Source organism: Myiozetetes cayanensis, unplaced genomic scaffold (genome assembly GCF_022539395.1).
Source record: "Myiozetetes cayanensis isolate MyiCay16 unplaced genomic scaffold, myiCay2020 scf39, whole genome shotgun sequence".
NCBI lineage: Eukaryota > Metazoa > Chordata > Aves > Passeriformes > Tyrannidae > Myiozetetes > Myiozetetes cayanensis.
The window spans coordinates 224954-242061 of NW_026087620.1; the positions used below are offsets into that span (position 1 = coordinate 224954).

The 17108-nt window shown below is 40.3% G+C and overlaps 1 protein-coding gene across 4 annotated transcripts in view; it reads right to left on the reverse strand.

Moving 5' to 3' along the window:
* VGLL4 (vestigial like family member 4) overlaps positions 1-16467 on the reverse strand; it is an 82944-nt gene extending 66477 nt beyond the window's left edge. The window contains exons 1-3 of one of the 4 annotated variants that reach the window (XM_050328287.1): positions 16383-16465; positions 14676-14722; positions 10348-10424 (exon numbers count right to left, since the gene is read on the reverse strand). In XM_050328287.1, coding sequence (XP_050184244.1) covers positions 10348-10424; positions 14676-14710 — 112 coding nt within the window. In that variant the 5' untranslated portion in view covers positions 14711-14722; positions 16383-16465. Of the gene's footprint in view, positions 1-10347; positions 10425-12932; positions 16196-16382 lie in introns of those variants that run through there. The other 3 variants (XM_050328291.1, XM_050328290.1, XM_050328289.1) reach the window with 3 other exon arrangements.
* Positions 16468-17108: the final 641 nt, after the last annotated feature.

Sequence of the window (17108 nt, forward strand, 5' to 3'; positions counted from 1 at the left end):
AATGCATTCTGAGATAGCTGCACAGTGAGATCACAGATTTCTACCAGAGGCCAACACTGTTCAACTTGAACATACTGGAAATCTAGACCACTATTGGAAAACACTATATTACCTAGTGATGAGATAACTCAGGATAAAAGCAATTGGAAGAGGTCCTCATAATTTGGAGGTGAGTTCAGAGGGGAAAGTAACATTTTTGCCTGTTTATATAATCAAATGTTTTCCAAGTCAGGCTAAGCAAGAAGTGCATTAAGACACAAAAAGAGACAGATGGAGCCATGGATGAACTAGCACTGCTGTATGAGCCAGACACATCAGCTCTTGAGAGGGCAGGTAAGGGCTGGAGATTCACAGTAATGAAGTTACAGCTGTAATACCCTGATATTTTCACACAAACCAAACAAACATGGGCATGACCCAGAAAATACAAGCAGTTACTGCCACAGTTTCAGGAAAATTCAGCCTAGTGCATGTACTAAAACTGTTCCATTTAAAATAAGAACGCACAAAAGGCTATTTCTGTCCAACTACTGTTTAAAATTTCTCTGCCTTACAAAGCAATAAATGTGTATGTAAAGTAAATTTATTCCAGTGTTATGAAGTCATTATCACCTAGTACAGTACTGTTGTAGTGGATGCACAAAAATACTCTTGTAATACAGTGTATTACACCTTTCAATGAGTGTCATTAGGCTTAAAGTCAGAACAGAAGGGGAAAAAATTTCAGAGGAGAGTAATAAATCATTCTTCACTCTTCAATTCTCTAAATAAGAAGCATTTCTCCTTTTAAGCTTATGGATGACTGAAATTTCTGTAGTGACATTGTTGATAGCTGTGATGCAGATTTGTAGCCAAAATTCTACTTACACAACTAATTGATTTTTTGTTCAGCAGCAAAAGAGGGGGCAAATTGAAAGCAAGTAATTTTGGTGTTTGCTTCTTGGGGCAGAAATATGTGCTCTTCAGTCTGAAGCAAAGTATTGCTGCTTTTTTTTAATTTTTTTTTTCTTAAACAACAAAACAAAAGGCAAGAGTTAGTAAGACAGTGTGTTAATTGACAGTATCCCCTTTGTATTTCAAAAGCCATATAATTAGGACACTCATCTTGGATTGGGAAACCCATGTTCAGATCCCTCCTCCTTCAGGTCAGAATTTGAATGGCATACCATAAATTAAGTCTGGGATCTCAATAAGGGAAAAGAAAATACCAGTTGCTTGTTAACTAAGAACTTGCATATTGCTTTTTACAACGGAACTGTAAATATTTTATGCTCACTTAACAAAAGATTATGACTGAACAAGTAGTAAAGATTGTATAGGACCACCTCAATTTTAACAAAATTCTAACTGGTTTTATAACATTAAGCCTGGTTTAAGACATGGTGTTACAGAGGCAACAAGGAAGCTGCAAGTGCTCAATTCTAACCCTTTAAGACACAGATAAAGTGCTGAAATAAGTATCTAAAAATCAAGTATGCAAAAAGCAGTAAACAATAGTAAATATTCAAAATCCAAAGTTTTTCAGAAATATTTTAACTCTTTTCCTCTCACCAATTCTGCCTTGCCAGCTTTTCGTGTGTGGCACTGTCATTTCCAAGACTGTCCCAACTCTCAGTACTCTTCAAGACACGGAAAGGACATCCTGGGAAAGCACTCTGCATTTCCCAAATCAGCCTGCAGTACTTCCAATTAACAAAGAACTTGAAAAAAAAATTAAAATTAAATCAAGCAAATAATATGTATCACATGAAGAATGGCCAGATTTTCACATGCCAGAATATTCTGCCAATTGGAAACCCCAGTCCATTTCTGTGATTCCACCCCCCACCAGAAAACTCAATGGACAAAACCTAACGAGGGAGTAATTTCCCTGCATTGTTTGAAAATTCAGTATATAATAAATACATGTTATGGTAAAACAGACAAGCTGAGCACCCAGTTCCAAGCACAGCATTTCAGAAATGCCGATCATTGAGAAGCACATGCATCAACAAGACCCGCATACGTCTGGATGTGCTCGCACACTCAACAGCGTGGTATTCAGCCAGCTGTGATTTTCAGAGCCATGGTTGGTATCTGATGACAAATTCCATCCTGGTTAAAAGATTCCTTCCCCTCCATTTGCCAAACAACATTTAAAGAGATAGTGTTCCTGTAAACACCATTTACTTGGAGGCAATGCCAGCGGCCACTGCAAATATTTTACCACCAATTAGCTGAAAAGGATTCAGGAAGAAAAGCCACATTGAGGTTGCCACTGCTCAGGAGCTCTGAGCAGCCTGGGCAGAAATATCTGGTATGCTGAAGGATGCTACAACAGGTTTATAGACTGTAGGCAGCTGAACCTCTTGCAAATGTTTCTTAAAATTAATTTGAAAGAAACATGTAGACTCTTTTGTTCCTGCAGGCATTACCATCACTCCACTGCCTATGCTAATGGCATTCCCCTGCTATTAAAATACATCCAGGCGCCAGGCAGACAATTGCCCCATTTTCCAGCCTATTTAACAAGTTGAAAACATAACTCTACTCCTTCTTTATTTCCTTGCTACAATAAACTTGGAGGAAAAGAGGGTGAAACTTTCTGGGAGTAAGAATAATTTTTTTTTTAGAACAAAATAAAACAACCCAAACAAGTAGTTATCCTATTTAACACTCCTACTTTCAGGAAAATCCTAAAAATAATGAAATGGCCTTAACACCATCTACAGGAAGTTATCCTGTGAAATACCAAGTAATACAAAGAGTGAAAGGTTTTGGAAAAACAAAAAGCAGAAGGTCAGGAATTCACCCATTCTGATAGTTTTACAAAAAAATAGATTAACTGATATTTAAAACAGACAATATTAGTATTTTCTGTATGGTTCATGAATTTAAAAGCAGAGCACTCTGCATGTTATTACTCAAGAGTTTTATTATTTCAAGCTTTTGGTATTCAGACAGCAACATCAGATGACTGAGGCCGCATCTCAAGGATTGAACCACTTACATTTTTCCATCACAATATTACTAAGCTGAAACATCACAATTCCATACTTTTCTCCTGTCCAGTAAAAAAAGAGATTATTTATATCACAGATTCTGCTCCAAAACTAACAGGACTCCCCTCTTCCGCTACCATTGATCAAACATCACAAAAAGGACACTTTTAACACCTCTCATAGCTGTTAAGGGATTACAAATGTAGATTTTTGCTGATGCTGCTTCTTAGAAATTAGTGCTTTTCCTTCAGAAACCTTAACAGACAAGCTCTGATCACAAGCACAGTTGCTAAATCACACAAGATATTCAGTTACTTAATTATACATTAATTTTTGCAACTAAAGAATTCAGTGTATTAAACAGAGGTGCAGAACACCAAAGTCTAACCCTACCTCTGATTTTTAAGACCAACTCTTTGTGTCTATCAAATATCTACCTCTTCTCTGAACCGACAGACATATTCATTCAATCACCAACCTCGCAGAGAGACAAACAAATCAGTATTTTGCCATAAAAGAAGAAACAAACATCCATGTGGAGAGTCCACCTACAGTCACATGAGAAATTATCACAAAGTACTTCTTACCCTCCTCTGAACCCAATAAGGGAAGAGTCCTTCAGAAGAAGTCAAGTTCTGCATGAAAGTTTGCACTGGACTGGTGCAAACTCTTGCATCCAAGAGTCGCCAAACCCTGATTAAAAGTCCCCAAACTTCAAAAGCACTGAAAAACAACGTGCAAATAAAATACTGTAAATTTATTTAGAGAATGCAAAAGAAAAATCTGGGTTAACATGGTTGTGTTTCCCTCAACATAGCCAAGCAGGATTGCAGCAAGTATTGTCCAACAAACCAAAAAGTGTTTCACTGGGGGAGTCCTCAAAGTCATAGGAAGGAATATTTTTAGTAGAAGCATCTAGTCTAAACTGCGGAAAAAACAAAATTTAGTCAGCCCTGCTGGCAATGGTATCTTAGGGTTATCCATAAAGACTCCCAGCTTGCCCTGGTAAAGGATCATAATCCAGCATGACACTCTTCAAAGCAAGGAATTCCTTAAGGATACTTTCCCTGTGAGCAATTTCATGGTGCAGCTGTGAGCTTCTGTAAAAGACAATCACCAATTCATTTCCTGAACGTTCCAAAAGTGACACTTCCAAGGTAGCAACAGTGTTCAAACCTCAGACTCTGCCAGCACTCCTGGCCACATTCTTTGCACCCCAGCAGAGTCCAAGGGCTCAGAAGAAGCCGTGGCATCAGTGTGACAGTGCTCCAGAGAGGATCGGGAATGGGAGTCTGGAGCTCCCATCCCTGCTCCCGACTCACTGGTAATGGGAAGCAGCCCCGTATCCCGACAGCAGAGTTCTGCTTCCTGCCCTTGCCTGCCCAGAACCTCTTCCCATGGATTTGTACAGCACCAAGAACTACAGAAAACACTCACATTCTTAACTGTGGCAGTGAAAAAATAATCACAAACTACAGAAATAATGGCAAAACAATGAACACAAAGCAGATTGACAGGGGTGTACTAAACTATTCCATGTATTACACATATGACAGGGGATGCCAAACAAGGAATACGAGCATGAACAAAAAAGAGTTTACCACCTGAACAGTCTATATGAGAATTACGGTTCAGTACATAAACACAGTTTAGATGTCAAAAGAACTCTTAAACGTGCTCCAGGATGCCCTTATTAAACCAATTTGATTCCTTTCCACCCCTAAAGCAAATATTCCATAAATGAGAAGCAATCCTGAAATATCTCTTTAACACCCCATGCTGCTAAGACCTTCTCCACTTATTTCTTTGGAACAGAGTCTGCTGTTTTGGATGTATGTGTGCAAATAAAAACACAAAGGGCAAGTCACATGACAAGATTATGTTCTTCTGGAAATTCTTCATCATGTTCCAAATAATATTTGCTATATAATATTTATCATTCTTGCCACAAGCACTACAATTCCTCCCACTTTTACTTGGAATGGTGTGAACCGGTGAATAGAAAATACTTAAGGACTGTAACATGATACTGATTCTTCATTTCTGTGCCAAAACGCACACTGTTCCCCATTTTTCTGAAGTAGATGAATCTCTCAGGAAAAAAACAAGCAAACAACAAAAACCAAAACCAAACAAAAACAAACAAACAAACAAAAACCAACCCCACACACAACCAAATCAATGCCAGGAAAAGCTCAACCCCCCTCACAAAAATCAAATCTCAAATGAAACAGATCCTTGAGACTTTGTACTAACTGCATCATACAGCAAGTTCCATCCCATTCCTCACTTTCAGTCAGTGAAAACCCCCCTCAGGACCTGAAGTATTCTCAGTGCTGATGTGAGTGTTCCCACAGTAGGATTTTAAAACTTCTGTACACATTGATATTAAAACCTGCCTCAGGCTTACTGCCCATAATTTGCTATAAATTTATACAACAAGCAGTAGTAGTGTAGGTAGAAAGTCCTGGCGATGCTGGAAATATTTCATCATCAATATCTCTAACACACATAACATTCAAGTCTAATTCTACTACAAATGTGCCTTGTTTTGTATTTGAAGACAATAAGGTTACAGAGTTAGTGTCCTCTTCAAGAGTGCTAAAAAATAATACATTGTTTTCACCTCTGCCTTGAAGTGATACGTTTTTTAGGATCAGTTATCCCAAACAATTAATCAGTGCATATTTATTAATGATGAGGTGGCAGTCAATCCGCTTCTAATTATTGATATCAATGAAGAACAGTAAAAACTGATCTGCAGGTCTTGTCTACACAAGAATTTTATGACAAAGCAGATTAGGGCAGGGATTTTAAAGCACAGTATTTCTTCTGTGCTAGAAATATCAACTGTATGGTCTAATTATTTGAAGTACGTTAAACAAAACCACATAAGAGAAACTGTTGCCAAACAATAACAGTGTTCACAGGCAAGAAGTGTGGAATAGCAATTCCAGACTTCCATGCACCCAGGGATGACACATGTGCCTCATGCCACGTTTGCAAGAAGCATAGCTTGATCAAAGATAACTTTTTTTTATTCGTGTAGTTATCTATCAGCTTTTCCAAACATAAATCAAGACTGAACAGGTATGGATTTGGTACAAGGCATGAGGTTGCAAAGTTCTTAGCCAGGACTTCAATGTGCCATTAATCAGCTGTTCCCAAACCTTTCATTTCCTTATGGACATATATTTTCTCCTGTTTGCCAACAACAGGTTTTTCACTATATTACTCTGAGAGAGTGAGAAAAACCATATTTTTTCTCGTTCTTTCCCATATTCTTAAACTGGACTTAAATGCTGGAGGAAAGTGTAAGTGTTACTATAAAATCCGTACAGGTTGAGCACTCGGTGCTTACAACACATTATGCAAGCACAACTCCTTCTTAGTGTTTTCCTTCACTGTTTTCTCAATAACAAGATTATGCTTTTAAAACACTGTTTATAACTGAAAGACCAGTTCCCAAACCTCTCATTTTTACATGAGATAAATACAAAATGATAATCGTCCTTACTGTTTGAACACTTGCTTAAATCTTACCAGCTTTCACTGTGGTCTTCTAAAATCAGCCAACTTGGACCCTGAACACATGACAAATCAGTATAACCCCAGTAAGAAGAATATAGGGAAAGAAGAGGAATAAGAGTAATGAGTATCAAGCATCTCAGTCATTGTAATCATTTTTGCAGTTTACAATAGCCCACATTCAGTAAGATTTATGATAACATCCAAAAACCAGCAAACATGCACATCATACAGATGGTTATTTCATCTAAATCCCACTCCTGAAGTCCTGAGAAGAACCCAGAAAAACCTTACAGGTGCCACTTACAGATAAAATAGTTGCACATTACCTACTCCAGCACTGAAGATTTGCTCATAAACAGCACAGGCTTCCTGTGGCCTTTCATCCACTATTCACAAGTCAGAAATTAGAGACAAGCCTTTAAGATGTCTGTCTTATAATGCCATCGTCTACCTTCTTTTGGTCAGCCTTTTTTTTTTTAAGTACAGATCCACTGTACCATAACCTTAAATAACTGTCTCCATCACAGGGGTAAGAGTCACAAATACAAAACTGCAGTAGTCGTTTCTTCTCCCTAATTTGTCTTTTTCATGACACAGTAGTTAACCAAATGTGGTTCATAAATTTTTGTTGCTAACAAGTGCAGAATGATTTAAACTGGGAGCTGTTGAAATACAGTCTATATATATAGAGACTACAATATAGTTCATGAACTAAACCAGAGATTGAGACTGAAAGCAACACCAAGTACTAATGTATCACTGAGGGTCACCCTCACTGACGCAGGTGCAGCTGTGAAAAAAACAAACCAAAAAACATCAAGGTCATATTTGCTTAAGAAACCAATGACCATTCTGGGAAATCTGCACTGGCATGTCCTGGCTGCAGCTGGGATAGAGTTAATTGCCTTCCTAGTAGCTGGCATAGTGCTGTGGTTTGGATTTAGTATGGAAATAATGTTACAGAATCGTAGAATCCCAGAATTGTTTGGCTTGGAAGGGACTTAAAGCTCATCCAGTTCCACCCTCTTTCACTATCCCAAGTTGCTCCAAGGCCCATCCAACCTGGCCTTCCACATTTCCAGGAATGGGGCAGCTACAGCTTCTCTGGGCAACCTGTGCCAGGGCCTGCCCACCCTCACCCTTTCTTCCTAATACCCCATCTAAACCCACTCACTGTCAGTGTGAAGCCATTCCCTTTAGTCCTGTCACTCCAGGCTCTTGTAAATAGTCTCTCTCCATCCTTCCCTTGCTGTGGGCTCCCCTCAGGTACTGAAGGGACAAATCCAGTGTTGACAGCACACTCCTGGTTTGGTTGTTGCTGAGCAGGGCTTACCCGAAGCAAGGACGTCGCAGTGGCCCGAGCTCTGCAGGGAGGAGGTGCACAAGAACCCAGGAGAGGGCATGGCCAGGACAGCTGACCTGAACTGAACAAAGTGATATTGCACAGCATAGAATGCTGTGCCCAGTGTAGAAACTGGGGGAACTGGCCACTGATCACTGCCTGGGGACAGGCTCTGCACTGGTCAGCAGGTGGTGAGCAACTGTATTGTGCATCACTTGTCCTTCCCGGGTTTTATTTCTCTCTCTCTTTTTGTTTTCTCCCTTTTCATTACTGTAATTATAATATTTTATTTCAATCATTAAACTGTTCTTAGCACACAGGTTTGACCTTTTATTCTGATTCTTTTCCCGATCCCAGCTGGGCAGGGGACATTAAGTGAGCAGCTGGGTAGTACTTGGGTGTTGGCTGAGGTTAAACCACAATAACTTATATCTCCTTCATTTCTTTACGCGTTGGGAAGTTTAAAAGCATTTGTTTTAAACAGTATGTGATTTGTCTATAAACAAAGATATATGTGTTCATACAACATATAAGACAAAGACATTTCAATATATATTGGAAACTCTCTGTAGAACTCTGTGTGTTAGACAAAGTGAATGGGGATACAGAAATACAGACAGGACCACTGCTAGAACTCCAGGAGCAGCACGCCAGGCACTTCACTGGAAAGCTCAAGGGTAATTGCTAAATTCAAGGCTAGGACTAACTTCAAGTTGTTAGCATCCACTTTAACAAAGGGTGAAGTCTGGCTGATGCTGTTTCCACTAAAGCTGACACAAAAAAGTGCAACTTCAGGGACTGCTCTTTTCTTCCTCTCAACAGCACTTGCTACAGTTTTTTGGTGTGTGATTCACACAACAGGACAAGCTCAGAGATAGCACAAGTTAGAAGCTGCAGAGTGGCATAAATCTAATTAAGTCTAAGTGGTAAGACTAAAGGAATGTAAATTAGAACCAGATACACATCAGCTTCCTCACATGCAAGTTGCACTGAATCAGACTTCCTCTGGATTCTCTAAATCCAGCCCAACATTCCTACCCGTGGCACTCAAATTCAAACTAGAGTCTCAGGGAATAGTAAACTGAAAAGAATGCATTTAAGCTTAAGAACATTGAGAATACATATTCATAATATATTTTAAAATGTAGGCAAAGCAAAATAGGTAAACCTTTTGACTTTTCTACAAATATATGTTAGTTTGCAAGAGAAATCCCCCAGGCCAAAATCACAGTTGAAACTATTTCCTCAAGGAGTTCCATCACTGCTCATTTTACCAGCAATAGTCAATAACTGTGGCAATCAACCAAGTCATCCGTCTACAGTGAGACCAACAAAACCTTGGTAGTTATCCAGTAGCAAAGTGAACATGAAAGAACAGCAAAACCAACATTCATTATAAGGCTAAAAGCCAGTAACACAGAAGAGCTCATCAGGGTTTAGAACCTTCATTTTATGGACTTCTGAAATGGTGAGCTACTGCTTTCTTGACTGTTTGAATACACAAAAAAACCCTGGGACTTGTTGTCCAAATATGCTGTATTTTTTTACTTTGTAATTACTTGAGTGAGTTGATTAACAACAGTGCATCAATTATTTTATTTAACATTCAATACAATTGCTTTTCAAAAATATATACAGAATAAAGGAACAAAGACCAAAAGAAGAAAAGCTGAATTCATCTCGAAAGGTGATTTTAGGCACAGAAGCTACACACAAAAGCAGTTTGAAATCCAAAATACCACTTTTCCTAGTCGGCACCTCTTGAGGCTGATAGCCAAGGTGCACACACTCCCTGAGTGCTTACACTGCTCAGAAAAACCTGGCAAAGGCATTTAGCAGTCAGCATGCAGATAACAATTTGATCTACAAAGTAGCACTGCAGTTTGACAGAACTGAAAACATTATTCTAACATTAGTTAACCCACCTGAAACTCTTACCATGAATATTAAAAGCAAAAATACTACCCAAATGATGGGCTGCCACTGACATCACTGTTAAAATCCTGTAATCACCTTTTACTGGCAGCGAAAGGAAAATGAAGTGCTCATTACAGATGGTAACAGTCTACCTGGTAGTTTTTATGAACTGAAATCTTTGCAACCCACTCATGCCCACACAGTTATGTGTTCTTAAATGAGAACAGGTCTAACCAATACTATCAGGGAGTACAACTTCTCAAATTGGCCTTAGTTTGACATAGTTCCATTACAACTTTTTGACTAATGCAATTGGAAAAAGAGGGGCACATTCATATGAATTGTTAAGTAACTTAAAATAAAGGGAACGATTCTGTCTTGCACACGAACCAATTGAAATGCAACATACTGGTTTTGCAAATGAGGGAGACAACCTCTGAAGGGCTCCTGACATTTTCCTACACAACTTTGATTCAGTAAAACGCCAAGGTTGATAGAACCAACATCTAGGCTGATACACAGTGCAGACATAATTATCTGGATCCAGCAAAGCAGAGAACTGAATTTCAGACTTACGTTTCTCATCATCAGCATGTACTAGAGATGCTGCTCTCGACAACACATCCAGTGGAGTCTCCATTCCTCCCTGGATCCTGGAAAATTCAGAGCCAAAGTTACAGAGAGTAAACTCAGAATCCTTAACACACCAAGTGCTGCATCACCTGTTCAGATCATACACACCTCAGGTTTTACAGAAGGAATGAAAAAGAGCATGGCAGCAAAAGAATCAAAAATCTAAGTTTCTGCTACTCTTTTCATGTTATACCAACACAGGACTTGCTAAAACTAAGTCATTGCTTAGTTCTGAAAAAAAGAAAACACTGGAATTAGCTTTCCCACCAACTACTCACCCAAACAAACCAGAAGACCAAATTCTCCAGTACTGAAGCTGATGACTGCTGCTCACAAATGTTGCAACAGGGTTATCTACTACATGTTGTGGTTCTTTGGCCTTCCATCCCAAGAAAGAGCTACTTGAGACAATATCCAAAGGTACAGCTCCTCTGCAGGGAAGGTGGCAGCTGGTCTGACCATCTGAGCATGAGACTGCTTCAGAGCCACAGGATTCAGTACCCTTGAGCTCCATATTCTCCATTGCCACAGCAGAATCATCCAAAGTTTATAAGCCATTTACTAATGAACATACAGCTGAACTCTGGGTATGTGAATATGCAACAGCACAGGTAGACACCTGCAACCTGTGTCATTACACACCTCAGGAGCTGCTTTACCCTGGCTTTAGCCCCTTGCAACACATAATTCCCATACACAAAAAATTAATCCTAACACACTAAAAATGTGCATTTCAGTACTATATCAAGCAATAGACTCTCCCACAAAACTAATGACTGTATTGCAGCTTACATAAGCTTCTCAAAGTCTCACACAGATGGCTTCAAGACTAAAAAAGAAGTTCCAATATGAAATTCCAAAAATATGAAAGGGAAATTAAGGACGAGAATAACATGCTGTCAAGTTGTTTTTATTAAAAGGCCAGTAACTTTTATGTGTTTTTAAATAAGAAGGCAACAGCATAGGCAGAACTGTGAAGAAAACATTAGAGAAAAACTCATAACATTTTGGTTGGATTTTTTCCACCAAAAACCTAGCATGATCTTCTCTCATAAAAACTGTTCACTTACTGTAACTTACTTTACAGTATAATCCTAAAAAAAAAGAAGGTAGTGGCAACTACAGAAATCTCAAACACACGTATAACATGTACACAGACTTAACAGCAAGCATATGTTTAGGAAACAATTTCCTTGACTGCACTAAAACAATAAACTTCACTGTCCTCCCTCTCTTCCTAAATAACATCAAAGACTTTAATCAAAGGTTTTAAAGCATAAGAGAAAGGATTTTGAAGTATTTGTAACTTTAAAAAATATATTTTTAAGTTTAAATAATTAAATCCAGTAATATTTCCATGGAACTATACAAGAGAAAAATTTGAAATAACAAAGCAGAGCACTTGGGGATTAAAACGTGCCCTTTCCCTCCCTCTCATCATCACTTTCGCTCAAGAACAGTATTTTAACTAAGTTTTAAGTCAATTAACTCTTTCATGTAAAGACAGTACCTGTGGGCAAGAGGTTTTAGAAAACAAGATCTGAGCTTCTTATTTTACTCTTTAATATTTCTTCATATCTTGCCTGGCCACATTCTCCTCCAAACCAAAGCAAATATTTGGCAGAGTGTGTTTGCTGGAGAAGCCTTCAAGCATCATTCCACTTCAATGCCTTCGACCTTGATGCTTAGTTTCTTTTCTGTTTTTTGTTTTCTTGGACCTCAAAATAACACTTTATTTCTCCCCAGACTGTTGATTACTGACCCTCTTACACAAATTCCTCTAACAGAGTGAAAATTCAGTTGGAAAAATTACTAAAATATGTCTGATCAGGTGATGCAGCTACACCAAACTGAAGGTTAACTTGTGGTTTAGTGCTAACTTTGTCTGAAATTTCAAAGACAGCAATACAAACCTTTTAAGTCAACTCTTTAGGAAGAGAAAAACAAAAAGAACAAGCACCTCTTGATAAAAAACAATGCAAAGGATAGTAAAATGTCTTTTATTGAAAACAAATTGCCTTTTTTCCTTAAGTTTTTCAGTAAATTTCAAGTAATGGGAGTAGCAGATGCCCAAACCCTTTCCGGAACATGTTCCTAGTAAAAGAATTAGCTGGTGACAGAAATCCACATTGAGAGAAGGAAACAGGAACCAAGTCTTGATTCTATTCAGGAAATTAGACACTTCAAAAACAACTTCACTAAAAGTGGACTCCATATAGTTTTGCAGCTTTGTATATTATTAAGTCTATATCATGAGAGAGCTGCTGAGCTGTTCCTCTACAGTTAAGGCCTTGTACAGAATGCTGAGTTCATCCAAGAGCTGCTTTGAAGGGAGAGCTGCAAATCCACAGTGCAATACCACGTATTCTGAGATTTTTTAAACACACTGAACATGTTTACAGTTTAAAAAATTACCTTCAAGGAAATATAAATGTCCAGATTATTTTTCAAACAATATTAAATACCCCTCTATCTCTAAATCAGACTAACAAGTCAGTGATAACAGCTTAGAAAGTAATAAAACTTGCCTATGAGAAAGAGAGAGGAAGGATCTTCTCTTCAACAGCTCAAAGCTTAAAAACCTAATTTGATCTGGGCAAGGTCAGCAACTGATACAGCTTTGTCAAGGCTGCCTTCAGAGAACTGCCCAGCCATCCTCAGGAGGAGGCACGGTTCAGAAATACAGACCAGGACACTTTCCAGGGTTCCAAAAAAAATTAAAAAAAAGAAAAAATGAGTTTAAAAGTAGACTCCTGACAAAATCCAGCTAATTCTCTGTTTGACACAGAAACCTGCATATGCAGAAACCAGCCTGCATCAATGTTGGATTTTTATGAGTATCCCCACCAAAAACCAACTCTATCTTATGTGTAAGTACTGCTCTGCACCCAGATCTGGTAAGGGAAAGCAAGTGACTGGTGAAATACAAGAACACAATTGAACTTCCTCTGGTTAAATCTGATTAAACACTATGGAAACAGTTTCCCAAATATCTTATTTGTTGCAACCCCTTAACTGTTAAAGAGACATAAGCCAAAAGCACTTTTACAAACATTCAAGATAGTTTTATCTACTGTAATTTCAGTATATTACTGAATATCTTACTCAGTCCTTTATTTATCAGCTACTGCTCCCATTCAACATTCCCCTAGTCTGTCCTCTCACCTGCACTGCAGTACAGAAACATTCTGGAAAGAAACAGAATGTGAACTCAGAGATTCAGTGTCTGAAAGACAAATAAGTTACTAAACACTGGTCCATCTGTAATTTTTTTATGCAACACTTGAAATACACACAACATCCATTAATGCAACAAAACAGCACATTTTTTTCCCTCTCCTTTTCACATTTTTGGAAATTCTAGGCACACATGGATTGCTCTCAGCAAATGTCTGCTAATTTTTTTTTTTTTTAAGACTATGGAGAAATTAAAGCTTTCAAAAATGAAGATTTAAGTGATTTCATGGATTTATCCAGCACCTTCCAAGCATCAGGAAAAGCATTCATGGAAAAATTCCAAAGTTGCTTGTTTGAAGTTCAGTAAACAGCACCACTCAATCAGCCTCAACAGAGAGACGATTATTTAATCCCACCTAAGTTAACATTCAAGGTATATCAGGAAAGATTTGAAACAAAGCTAAGAACTTTATATTTGATTTTTTAAAAGGGGGAATAGTAAAGGGACAGAAAGAAAAGAGAAACATGCAAGATGATGTTTGGGCAGCACTCTCATTAACAAGACATGATGGCTTTTGTCTAGGATGGACTTTAACTTGGAGCTGAAGTAACAAGTTAGATGATAGAAACAAGGACAAAGAGTGATGAGGACAGGCATGCTGGGCAGGTAAGGAAAAAAAAACAGAAGAATTTTGACATCGTTTGGATATGAAAAGCCAAAGTGAAATCACAGCCATGACAATCAATACCTGGATTACAGGTCTAACTGACAGAACAGCAGAGCCACTGCAAACACCTCAAACTAGTTCTCTCAAACTAGAGATAGACAAGAAGAGAAAGGCTGAACCTTCCCAGGATTGAGAGAAAAGTCTGGTACTTGAATTGCCATCTGGTGAAATTAGAGAGATAAATTTGAGGGAGAAAAGGAGTGTTAATAAACAAAGCCCATTGTTACAATGAAAAAGTGCTTCAAGAATAACAAGACACTCGAGAGACAATCAAGACTAAAGTGAACCAAGTGTAGATAAACACAAGTACAGGGAAAATTAGATTAATTGAAAAGTATGGTCAAACAAGTCAAAAGCAGCTCCTACCTGGGGAAATACAGGCACAGTCTGTCCAAATTCATAACCAGAAGTACCTATAGAGAGACTCAGCTGATTTCCATGGGAGAAACAAAACTGAAGAGGAAATCCAGGCACAGTTTATCAGCACAACCAGAAAGTCCACAGAGGAAAGGAAGATAAAGCAGCACTTTGATGCAAAATAGGTAAATACCTTTTACTTTTTATTACAGGAGAGAGTAAATCAGATTTGCAACGAGTGAGAATAATGATAAGCACAGTACGTGCCCCAAATAGACACAATAAATTCCTTCAACTGCACTTAGACCAAAGCTTCTACTTGTTACTACATAAATTCTCTGTTGAGATACCCATGTCAAATCTTAACTGCAAGCACTCAGTTTAGGTCATGATTACCATGAGTATTGATCATCCCCTACATTTACAACCCATGGTCCTCTGAGTGAGTTCAGGCTACCTGGCCTAGGAATCTTCAAAATACGACTTTAAAAGAAAAAAAAAATTATTCGCTACTTTGGGGGTTTTAACCATGATTGTTTTGCATGTGGAAAAAGTGTTTGAACAGGCAAACCTTCAAGCAGAAACAACAATTTAACTCATCACACAGAAAATTATAAGCTTAAAGCAGAGCTTTGGCATTTTACCTTGTGCCTTTTGTTGTCTTATTGCATAAAAACTCCTTAACAAAGAAACATTTTACAAAGAAATCTATTAGCAATGGTGTTTGAATTAAAAGCTAACAAACCTAAGAAATTAAAGGTAGAAAAGCCCAACCTGACCATGCCTTGTATCTATCTACAAGACCACTCAGTCCACCCTATATGTTACACACTCTGCTGCAAACATATTATGAAACATTTAACTACAGCTGATAGAACTGAAGCTCCCTTTTATAATAAAAAGCTTTCAAATGTTTCTGAGAACAAACAAATTAGCTAATGCAATATGGAGATGCTGAGAAGGTTATCAGAGCTACATATATGTAAATAAGATCCTGACACTTTATTGTGTGAATGCTCTTAATTAATATGCGCCCAAGGGTCTGCACAATGATTTTCTACCCCGTTTTAGCATCCCGCACCAAAACAACCCATTCTTGTTCCCCACAGTATGCTGGGGGTGCTAGAGATCCAGCAACAACTGTTCTAGCCCAGTTATTTACTTAAAAAATGCAAATCCTGAGACTTGATTACTGCTGATTGCATCTGGGGAACACATAAGACAGCCTGACACTGCACTGCTACAGACTGAATAAAAACACCCACTCTACAAATGGAACGTACAAGGTACAGAGGCAAAAACCTTCCCAGCGCCCTTAAGACTCATTCTAGAAGGTTTCACCTCTGCTGCTGGTGTCACCCCAGAGATTTTCCCTGCAGGACACGCACCCGAGCGGGAGCCCAGGTGTGAGCTGCAGTGCCCGCTCGGTCCCGCTGCCCGGGACACCCCGGGTAGGGGCTCCTGGGGTGGATTTCGTCCCCGTTCCCGCTCGCTGGGACCTGAGGCACCTCGGGCACCTTCAGCCGGCCGAGCCGGTCCCTGCCGGGACAGCCCTGCTGCCCGGGCGGGCCCGGCCCCGCCGGAGCGCTCGGAGCCCCCGCGGCCCCCCGGGCAGCTCCGCTCCGCCCGCCCCCTGGAAGGTCCCGCAGCGCGGAGAGCGCGCCGGGGCAGCACCTGAACCTGCGCCCGCCCCGCCCGCGCTGCCCCCTCACTCACCGGCGCTCCGGGGGCGGCAGCACAGGCGGCAGCGCGGCCGCGGCGCCCACGGGCCGGGCCGGGCCGGGCCGGGCCGGAGCGGAGCGGAGCGGCGGGAAGGGGCGGCACTGGCGGAGCGCAGCGCAGCGGAGCAGGCGCGGCGAGCCCGGCCCCGCTGGCCCCGCGCGCGGCCCGGGCAGGAATCCCAGGAATGAGGGAATTCTGCGCCGAGCAGGTGGGGAGCGCGGGGCTGCCCCATTGGCCGAACCCACCATGACGTCAGCGCTATTACGGTAATGAGGCGTGACGTCACATCCTCGCAGGTAGGGAGCGCGCGCGCGCCATGCCCCGCCCCGGGGAGGGGCGCGCGGGTCCGGGGTCGAAGCGACACCGGTTCGAGCCCCGGGAGAGCCAGGAACGAGAGAACAGCGAGGGGAACACCGCTTCCAGTCTGACTGCCTGACTCCTGCTTTAGAAAGCTGTTCTGAAACTACAGGAAAACAACAAGAAGTTGTTCTTCACAAAGCACTTTTTAAAGGCAGAAGTGCGCCACTTGCGTTTCAAATCGGAACGCACCGTCACTCGGCATCTCACAAACAGGCTGAGCAGCACGCACAAATGACGAGGAACAAGCGGTTCAGAGCCTGAGGTAACGCACTACAGCCGGGCTGAAGGATGGGGGGCTAATGTCCACACATTCCACTGTTTGACGATAATGGTCTGAACAGATCCGTCACTTTGTTTCCT